We start from the raw sequence: 11,052 nt of genomic DNA, 5'->3' as shown, positions 1-11,052 counted from the left end.
AGTAGGATCAGCTCTAGTTAGCACTTTGATGGGAGACTGCTAAGGAATACTGGGTGCTGTAAGCTATATTTCAGAGGAAGGAACTGGCAAAAGCACCTCTGAGGATTCTTCCCTATGAAATTGACCATAAATTGGCAGGCAACCTAAAGGCACATATACACACACTTAACAAAAAATAAAAAAGCCATGTTTCAATGTGTATAAAGAAAAAAGAAGTTTAATAAGGATTCAAATGATCACCGTACAAATATATGATCAATTACTTGCCGAAAGGGGGAAAAATACTTTAATAATTTAATTTTCTAAAAACCTCTGCCTATATGTGGCAATAATGAAAATTACATCATTTTCACAACTGCCACACAGAGACAAATATATTATGTATATATAAAATACATATATATCCACAAGTTTTAAAAATGGAAAATTAAGATGTGGAAGTCTTTAGTACACACCGAAGTTTTGATCTTAAAAAAACTAACCAAAGAAGTTACATCAAGCCTAAGCACAGTCTTATCCAGGCTGTGATGATCAGGTAAGGCCTTGGAGTATAAATGATCACGCAATAGTCAACTATGAAGTTTTCAGTGGGGCAAGATACATTTCTTGATGAAATCACTTTTCATTCCAGCTTCTCCTTTATAACCCTCCATAGTAAATGGCAACAAGGACTGCGAGGAGAGCTCCGCTCAGGGACAGCAGCTTTAGTACACTTCCCCTTTGTTGCCAAGGCAACTGCATCGCCATCCTGTGGCTCAATGGTACTTTTTGCTTCTCAGCAGATGGACAGGCTTTCCATTCTGAGCCATTCTCCAGTGCATGCCTGAACTCCTGTGGAGAAATGCAGAAATTAAACTGAGAATAGATGCAAAGAACATTTGGCATGGATCAAGTACAAAAGACATTTCCCTTCAACTCGGAACCAGCTGATCCCTCTTGCACCCTAGAATAAATGACAGAATGAAACACAATTGTACAAAACAAAACAAGACAAAAAACAAAACCCCAATGCTGTCGCTACATGGAAATCAGCCTTTTCAGTTAAATTAACTGCCAAAGCAATAAAGCTGTTAACTTTGTCGTAGACTAAAACCCCACTGGTTATATTACTGAAGTCATGCCAAGTAATTCCAGGTCTGTGTTTTCTTTTCTGTGTTTCTGTAAAAGGCAAACTGGTAGCGATAAAGTGGTCCAGTAGTCTTTCCCACAGCACCACCCCACTAAATCCTATTGTTTTTTTGTCCCACAGTATGCTAGCTCAGCGGTATTCTCACATCTTCTCTACCGTTCTTGCTTAGTCTCTCTCAGGAGGCAGCTGCACTAAAGCGTTCACCTTATTGATCACGTTCAGAGTAAATTTTTTCCATTTAGTGCAGAGATGGAAATTGTATGGCTCTCCAGATGTTGCGTTTCAATCCTCAGCAGCCCTAGCCATTAATAGTGAATGGTAAGGAATTCTGGTGTGTGTGTGTGTGTGTGCGTGTGTGCGCACTACAACAATGTCCAGGGGGGCCACATAAATCCAATCCCTGATGTAGGGAAAAATAGAAATGAAAAAGCATGAGATGACTGTGGGTGTATGTCTTTCACGATGTGAAAATAAGGTACTGTACATATAGTGGGAAACTATGGTCAGGTTGCTGTTTCTTAGCAACCGAAATGCAATAATTTCAGGTAACTTATTTATACCCTTATTCCATATTTTTTTCCTTTTCAGATAGCCTTCAATCACTCTGTTGCTTTTGCTGTTTGAAAAGACAAAGATGGCTACCCCTCGGAGAAGAAAGAGCTTACTGTTGTTTTCCACAGTACCCTCCATATGTCCTACTCTCAGGACTCTTTGGAAGGAGAACTAGAAAAAGGAAGATAAGATAAAAACCTTCTGGCCTCATCAGGACTCTGAGGAAAGGTAATACAGTTGTTTTGCTCCCAACCACTTCGTTGAGGAACATGTTTGGCTCAGCAAATATCATCCCCATTCCCACACATTTATTATTATTATTATTATTATTATTATTATTATTATTATTATTATTAACCTTTATTTATGAAGCGCTGTAGATTTACACAGCGCTGTACAAACAATCTTTTTAATTAGATGGTTCCCTGCCCTCAGGCTTACAATCTAAAAAGACATGACACAAAAGGAGAAGGGAGTGGTGGAGGGAAAGGGGATGAGGTCCAGCAGTCTCCTCTACCTCCGAGGCCTGGACCAAGGGAGATGGACTGGAGGGAGGGCTTGGCTTCATAATGGATGGTTAATCTTCTTCCAGGGAAAATACATACTCTCAAGTAGGATAATACATATACAGTACATAGCAATACAGGAAATGGTTCGATAAACAGACACCAAAAGAACATCAAATAGTAAGCGACAATTATGCAATGCCTGGGAAGGCTTCTCTGAACAGGATGGTCTTCAGCTCCGTTTTGAAGCTGGTTAAGGAAGTGATGGCTCTTGCTCGCGGGGGAAGAAGGCTCCAGGAGTGAGGGGCAGCGAGTGAAAAGGGGCGAATCCGGGATGGGGCAGAGGAAATCCTGGGCTGGGACAGCAGACCTTGACTACCAGAACGGAGGACCCTAGTGGGAAGGTGAGGAGAAAGAAGGTCTGATAAGTAAGGAGGGGCCAGTCCATGGAGGGCTTTAAACGTTGACAGCAGGAGCTTATACTGAATGCAGAAAGGGAGGGGGAGCCAGTGAAGGGATGCCAACACAGGAGAGATGTGGTCATTTGCCATACCAACGGATTTTTTTATTTTTAAGGCACAGAGAGGCACAGGGCACAATGTTAACTTGAGTCCTCTTCTGTGGGGTCAGTGAGTTGAAGTGGTCAGAGTTAGGGTTGCCATAGCTGAGGACCTCCAAACCGGGACAAATGTAGGACAAGGTTTAAAAATGTAGGACCTTTTTATAAAAAGGTCCTACATTTTTAAACCTTGTCCTCCTTCTCCTTCCCAGCTTGGGAGGAAGCCTCGGCCTGCTCCCAGGCCGGGAAGGAGCGTGGGGGCCGCCTGTCATAGCGGCAATCGCCGCGATGACAAGCGGCCTCCTCAGCCTCGCAGAGGCCTTGGAGGACCCTGTGGCCGGAGCTCCGACCACGGAGTCTTCCAAGGCCTCCCTGGGGCTTGGGAGACGATGTCTCCCAGGCAGCAGGGAAGCCTGGGAAGGGGCTCCGCAGCCACAGAGCCTGCTCCAAGGCCTCCCTGGAGCTTGGGAGAGGATGTCTCCCAGGCAGCAGGGAAGCCTGGGAAGGGGGAGCAGGGCACCGCGCTCGCGGTGATCGCGGGTGGCCCCCACTCCCCTTCCCGGCCTCTGTGGAGGCTTGGGCCTCCATAGAGGCCGGGAAGCAGGGAGAAGGGCGCCCGCGCTCACGGCGATACCGGGCGGCCCCTACTCCCCTTCCCGGACTCCATAGAGGCCGGGAAGCAGGGAGACGGGCGCCCGCGCTCGCGGCGATCGCGGGCGGCCCCCACTCCCTTTCCCGGCCTCTGTGGAGGCTTGGGCCTCCATAGAGGCCGGGAAGCAGGGAGCAGAGCCAGGCCGCCTCCCTCGCCGGCGGAGGAGGCGACAAGGCAGCGGAAAAGGCCCTCGCCGAGGTGAGACCCTTTCCTGCTGGCAGGCCGCTTCCCTCGCCAGCGGAGGAGGCCAAGCAGGGAATGGAGGCGAGGCTCCTTTCCCTGCTTGGCGTCCGTCGTGGGGTGGGGGGTGTCCCGGGGGCGGGGCCAAACCGGGGCGGGGCCGTGCAGACCCACCCCAAACCGGGAAAGTCCCGCCCCCCGGCGGGATATGGCAACCCTAGTCAGAGTGATGCATTGAGACTCAGGAAATCCAGCTTACTAGACCCTGGTTAGCCATGAAACTCACTAGGTGAGAATTTGGGCTAGTCATGGACAATTAGCCTACACTTGTCCAGATTATTCTGGCCCTGAATTCCCCTTGTGGGTTTGGCTCTCTTCCCACAGGGACGATGGGTGGCTGCCTTCCCATGTGGACCATGTTTGTCACTTGGCACCACTGCAGAGGGTAGAATGAGGTGCCCAGCCATGCTATCAAAGTCAGGCACCTTGTTCTGACCTTGGAGCAACTTGTGCCTGCAGTGGAGGCACCAGGCAACTCACAGGGACCGCAAATAAAAAGGCAGCCACTACCACCATTAAAAAAGATCTGAAAGACCACAGGGAAAGGTGAGTTTTAAAACTGCAGGTTGGGTGAGGAAGCCCTGCACTGGACGTGGGCAACATGAAGACAATCTGGACCTGATACAGGGTTTTGGTCCTGCATTGTGTGAGAAGAACACAGTGAGCTTGGGGGGAGGGGGACTCAGGGTAAAATACTCATATAGACAAGGCCTCAGTTTAGCCTTCCTTACAATGTGTTTAGTCTTCCTGTGTAGACTGTCACTATTAAAATAATTCATAAACTCCTCCATATTGAATACAACTCCCTATGAATCAGTAACGAATATGTATTTCATCTCCAAGATTTGAAGTTCTTCAAGTATGTATGGAGGGACATCCTAGAATAGTGTGGGAGGAATGCTAGAACAGGTAGCACACTGCAGATATTCACAATTGCAAAGGAAGAAGGAACAACAGACTAGCACTAGCATCACTTTGGGAGTATGTTGGAGTTGGAGTTGGAGTACACAGCTAGAAATGGAAGACCAGCTATTATGAGAAAAGCAGGTGGATCTAGATCAAAGGTGAGCAACTGTCAGGTATGGGGCTGATTGCCCCTCCAGGCAGCAAGGGAGGGCAATGCTTCTCCTTTGCACCCCTTGCAAAAAGATTTGAAAATTGTTTTTTCACAAATGCTGTCTAGGAACCATGGAGGAAGTTTTTGCTATGTTTTGTCCTCCTGGGCCATTTTAGGCCGAAGGGAGTCCTCACAACAGGAAGTGATCTGGAAGTCATTTCTTGGTCACTTCCCCCTTTTAAAAAATGTTTTCTCCTAGGCTTAAAACCGGCAACAACAGTTTTATAGACTTCTTTTTAAATACCGAAGAGAAAAGTATGGTACATAAATTAAATGCATTTGCTAGGACTGTGTCCTAGAATCATAGAGTTGGAAGAGAACACAAGGGTCATCCAGTCCAACCCCCTTCCATGCAGGAAATCTCAATCAAAGCATATACAACAGATGGCCATCCAGTCTCTGTTTAAAGACCTCCAAGGAAGGAGAGTCCACTACACTCCAAGGGAGTGTGTTCCACTGTCGAACAGCCCTTACTGTTAGGAAGTGCCTCCTAATGTTGAGGTGGAATCTCTTTTCCTGGAGCTTGCATCTATTGTTCCGGGCCCTTTTCTCTGGAGCAGCAGAAAACAAGCTTGCTCCCTCCTCAATATGGCATCCCTTTAAGTATTTAAACAGGGATAGCATATCACCTCTTAACCTGCTCTTCTCCAGACTAAGCATCCCCAGCTCCCTATGGCGGTGTGAACCAGAAAGGTGAAAGAAAAAGAAGCATAATGCTTATGCCAGGCAGAGGGAGGGGGAGATCAGAACTATGTCCACCATTATATAGAGAGCACTAGATTTCACCACAAAACATTACATACATAGATGGCTATTTCCACACAGTGACAGGCAGAGTAATTAAAATCAATTGCCTAATGAATCTGAAAAATTAATAACTGGTTACAACTATTTCATTCCCAGAGTCAAACCTAATTAACCTTTATATGGAGAAATAAACTGGAAACCATAGAGTACCAATTATTAAACATTTTACTAATTTGCAACAAAAGCTAGCTCATAACAGACTTCATCTTGTAGACTGATTAAACTTGGAAGAAAAGCTTGCACATAATAGTATTCACTTGAGGCATCTAATTATTTCCTTGGATGCCTATTAAGTTTTTAAAATCCCATTATCAGTTTACCATATACTCTAAATCTACTGAATTGTTTCCCCCCCCAGTAGCAGAATTTCACAATTATTTCATAAATTAAGGGTAGGCTAATATCTAATTTGATCAACATTACCAAAACTAACAGTCTAATAATAGGGGTTTCAACATGACCAAAGGAAACTTAATGGGTGACAGCAGACATATTTAGCTGCAGGACCAGTTTTTCATATGTTCAGTCAAGGCCACGAGTCTCAATGTGAAGGTTAAGGTTACAATCTTATACATACATAACTTGGGAGTAATTCCTGCTGAATTCAACGGGCCTTACTTGTGAATAAACTTTAAAAGACTGTACTACTGTTGTTTCATCTGATGAGCTAATACAGCTGGCCCTCCATATCCACAGAATTTCCATCTATGGATTCAAGCATCCACGGCTTGAAAATATTTTTTAAAAAGTATAAATTCCAAATAGCAAACTTTGATTTCCTATTTTATATAAGGGGCACCATTTTACTATGTCACTGTATTTAATGGGACTTGAGCATCCACTGATTTTATCCACAAGGGGTTCTGGAACCACACCCCAGCAGATACCAAGGGCCCACTGTATAGCCAACCCATTCCCTTTCAAGAACCCTTATGTAAATGTGTCTGAAAAAATTGGTTAGGACATTGTCCACATTTTTTATTTGTTGATATTGTTATCTACTGTCAGATCAATTCTGACTGGCGATCCTATGACTGACATGTAGAGAGATCTTGTAGCACCTTTGAGACTAACAGAAAGAAAGAAGTTGGCAGCATAAGCTTTCATAAACTTAAGTCTACTTCCTCACATGCATTTGGTGGAGTGGAAAGCCAAGGACAGACCTATATATGTCATTAGTGTGTGAGAAAGTCAATTCAAATTCAAAGTCCTTTGCGTATGGAAATGAAGTGGCAAGTCCAGTGTTAACAATGTTTGTTGGTGAACAAAGGCAGAAGAATCTAGCCTGTAGGTGAGGAGAACAGATGAGTGTGGGAAACAGAGAGTGATGGGATGAACAGGTCAAAGGCCTGTCAATGAATGACTTCCATGAGCTGCGGTCATCAACTGTTCAGTTCTTACAAACTGAGGGCTGTGCATCCTTCATTGAAACAATCCCCCTGTAGTGTGTTCTTCCCCTTTTCCTACTGCCTTCCAATTGCATCATTTTTCCCTATTGAGCTGCTATGTCCACAGTACAACAGCCTCAATTTAGACATCTTTGCTTCATATTCCAGGACACATTTATTTGTCCTTTTATGAGTCCATGGTGTTTGTAAAATTCTCATCCAACACTGCATTTCAGATGTGTTGTCTTTCTTCCTGTCAGCTTTCTTCACTGTCTTGCTTTCACAGCCATACATAGAAACTGAAAATTCTATGGGATGACTCTGACTTTGATATCTAATGATCTGTCTTTACACTTGAGGACTTTTATCTAGTTCCATCATAACTGCTCTTCCAAATCTTAATCTTCTGATTTATTGACTACACTCTCTGTTTGATTAATCTCTGAGCAAAGGTATAGAAAACCTCCAACTATTTCAATGTCTTTAATATCTACTTTAAAGTCATCTAAATCATATATAATTATTACTTTTGTCTTTTTCACTATAAGCCTGCTTCTGCACTTTCTCCGTGAAGGTTTGTCAACAGATGTTAGAAATCTTTGTTATTTTCTGCTAGTAATATGCTGTCATCTGCATTTCCCAGATTGCTGATGTTCCTTCCCCAGTTTTCAAGCTTACTTTCTGTTAAATCTAATCCCACATAGACAGTGTGATAAAATGCTGACTTCTCTGACACCACTGTCAATGGGAACCCATTCTGTTTCTTCATATTTTGTACTCACAGTGACCTCTGTCCAGACTAGAAGTTATAAATCAGGACAATCAGATGTTGTGGCATTTTTATTTTATTTTAGAGAAAACCATAATTTATCATGATCTACACAAGTGGCCCCCAAACTGTGTCCTTTAAGAGATTTTGGACTTCAGCTCCCAGACGCCTTAGCCATATTGGTCAATAGTGTGGGATTCTGGGAGCTGAAGTCCAAAATTCCTTAAAGAGCACAGTTTGGGGACCACTGATCTACACAACCAAAGGCTTCCATGCTTTATTATGGAATGATAATCATTCATATCCAGTAAAGAAAAAAATTATAGATCTAAAATTAAAACAAGATCCCCAAAGGCCCCACTGGATCCCTAATTGATTTATTATTAGGTCAAAGTTTTTTTATTCTAAGACAGAAAAAAGGATATGGGGAATGACTTATTTAGATATGTTGATTTATTTGAGGACAGTAGAATGCTATAGTATTTATCCCATTTGACTGTGCTTTTACACATTCTGTTAATCATTCTGGACTCCTATGAGGAAACCTTGGTCATAAATCAAATAGACAGACAGACAGACAGACAGATTCAAATAAAACCTAGATTAGGCAATAGATATTTCTTTTGGGAATTTTCTCCATATTAGAGTATATTTATTTAGACTATTTTTGGAGGTTAGAAATCTAATTAAGAGCCCTAACAAGCTTGGGAAAGGTGGTGTTTACTAATGAGAAACAAATCTTCTGAAAAATCAATAAAATCTGGTAGTAAGAATGTGAACACAAAAGTTAAGGATTACACAAGTCTAAAACACACTGCAGAAATAATCCAGTTGGAGACTGTTTTAGGTGCCCTGGCTTGGTGCTAGGGAATCCTGGGAATTATAGTTTATTGTGGCACCAGAACTCTCTGACAGAGAAGTCTTATAAAACTATAGTTCCCAGAATCCCCTAGCATTGAGCCAGGGCATTTAAAACAGCCTCCAACTGGATTATTTCTGTAGTGTGTTTTGGACCATAGTTTCAGGAACTGATGATATTATACCTATGAAAATACAGAAACACCTTTGGACTATTGTTTGTATTAATATGTGCATTAAATTACTGCAAGATATTTAAGAAAGGATGTGATGGAGCCACTCCTATGTTACGTTTCCTTTTCACTCTAGCTTTGATTACACACCTCATCCTTTCTTCTTAACTCATTCCCAGTTGTTTTTTAAAGGCAATAAAATGACACTGGGATTGGAGAAATGCACATGTCTCTCTATCCCTGATGAGGTTGGATGGCACTCAACAAGATACAGGGGTAGAGCAGAGGACAAGTAGCGCCAAGGCTCATGACACAATTGGACTCAAGCTGAAAGGACAATCAGCTGTTGATGTGCTCAGAGGTGAAAGGAAAGTCTGAAGGTGCACAACACATATTATAGGAACTTGGAATGTGAGAAGAATGAATAGGGGAAGCCAGACATAATAAAACAAGATATGGAACATATAAACGTGTAATACTTGGGAAGAGCAAGCTAAAGTTGATAGGAATGGCACATTTTGAGTCAGATAATTACCGTGTTTTACCCAGAAAATGAAAATCTAAGAAAAATGGAGTTGGCATTAATAGTGGGGGCAGATGTAGCAAAAGCAGTGAAAGAATGTAATGCAGTCTAACTGAAAAATATCAATAAGACTTCAGGGAAAACCCATCAATATAACCTTAATGCAAGTTTATAACTCAACTACAGAGGTTGAATAAGAAATTAAAAGAGTCTATGCTGGAGTCCAGGAGGAAACTGATCACATACCAAAACAGGACTTCTTGTTAATCATAGGTGAATGGAAAGCAAAAGTAGAAAACAGAGCAAAATCAGAGATTGTAGGAAAAATTGTCCTAGGACTAAGATGTGAAACAGGAGAGTGACTGATTGAATTTTGCGAGGACAGTAGTTTGTTCATTGCAAACATATTCTTTTAACAGCCAAAGAATCAACTGTATACAGGGACATCAACTGATATTCAACATAAAAATCCAAAAGACTACATAATTGGAAGCAGGAGATGGAGAACTTTATTCTCTCTCCAAAAACATTATGAAGGCAAGTTTCTTCAAATCCTTAACTCCTAATGCAGACATTTAAAAATGAATTCTTTCACGTTAGATTTATAGGAAATCCTTGAAATACTGTTCTATATAAGATTTGTGGGTATAATGACCCTCTCCATTGATGCCCCCTTATCGTGGGGGAGAAGCTTGTGCACCCTAATGACGTTGTGAGCTATGCTGGCGGTGGTATAATAGCCACCGGCAGGGCCTCCCATGCCAGACAGGTCACAACCGAAGGGTCTGACCAAGAGCGCCAAAGGGCAGGATGGGCTCTCTAGCCTTATGGCAACCATCCTAGGAGAAGGAAAACTCTAATCCCAAACCCGGGCAGATGGTGCTCGTCTAACCCTGTAAGGTCAACCATCTAAGAGAAGAAAACTAATCAAACCTACGACCCGAGGACCTCGCTGCTACTGTCCATGCTTGTCAAGGCCTCAGCAGACGAACCTCTGGTTTAAAGGGTGAGGCCAGTTCTGTGCATGCTGCGCTCCACCAGAAAAATCCATTGCACAGGCTTGAAGGATACATCCAATCTCTGAAAAAGCCCTGTAGCAATAGGTGAGGGACGAAACGGCGGGTGTAAAGATGCACTGGAAGCCGCAGACCCAATCCTGCATGCAGGCGGTTCATAATGACTATATTTTAATAATTAATTATTACATTTTTTAAACAATGCAGCATGAAATTTGACAATTTTGCTGTAAAAGAAGTAACTGAAAAAGGAGAACAATACCTGTTCAGTTCCATGGGGATTTGTTTAAACAGAACAAGAGGAGGAGAGGGAAAGAAAATATATGCAAAAATGTAAAAAGAAAGGCCAATTAATAACCCTGGGAAAGGCACTGTGCTTTTGGAAATCTCATGAGTTGAGCATAAAACTCCCCAACCACAAGGGAAGTATGCAATACATCAATGAAGGTGGGGTTTCAGCTGGTTTTGGTGGTGGCAGCAGCAGAAGAAACACAAGGTTTGCTAATAAGGTATAATATGAATTATTTAAAACATCCAGTGTCTGATCAAATGCATATCAGATTATTTTCTGAATAATTCTGTCCTGATATGTGCTCTTATTCAGCCTCACTGATACTCTGCTTTCTGGTGCACCTGAATTAAACTGCAACCCATGCATTAAATCTGCAATCAAAATCTGAAATTTGCATCTGTTCTTCACAGCACAATTTTTTTCTAAAACTTTACTGTGTCAATAAGCACAGAAAATCTGGATCATCACACA

General features: G+C 42.5%; 1 protein-coding gene across 3 annotated transcripts in view; it reads right to left on the bottom strand.

Annotated features, from left to right (window-relative positions):
- Nucleotides 1-201: 201 nt before the first annotated feature.
- LOC149317087 (threonylcarbamoyladenosine tRNA methylthiotransferase-like) overlaps nt 202-11,052 on the bottom strand; it is a 319,318-nt gene continuing 308,467 nt past the window's right edge. For all 3 annotated transcript variants that reach the window (XM_089516838.1, XM_089516835.1, XM_089516836.1), the window contains one exon: nt 202-831. In XM_089516838.1, the coding sequence (XP_089372964.1) occupies nt 640-831 (192 nt within the window). In that variant the 3' untranslated portion in view covers nt 202-639. The remainder of the gene's footprint in view (nt 832-11,052) is intronic.

The sequence above is a fragment of the Sceloporus occidentalis genome, unplaced genomic scaffold (assembly GCF_023333645.1).
Source record: "Sceloporus occidentalis isolate IW3139 unplaced genomic scaffold, rSceOcc1.0.p SCAF_3, whole genome shotgun sequence".
In the NCBI taxonomy this organism is placed as follows: Eukaryota; Metazoa; Chordata; class Lepidosauria; order Squamata; family Phrynosomatidae; genus Sceloporus; species Sceloporus occidentalis.
The sequence above is the reverse complement of the archived record's forward strand: the minus strand, read 5'-3'. Positions and strand labels throughout refer to the sequence as shown.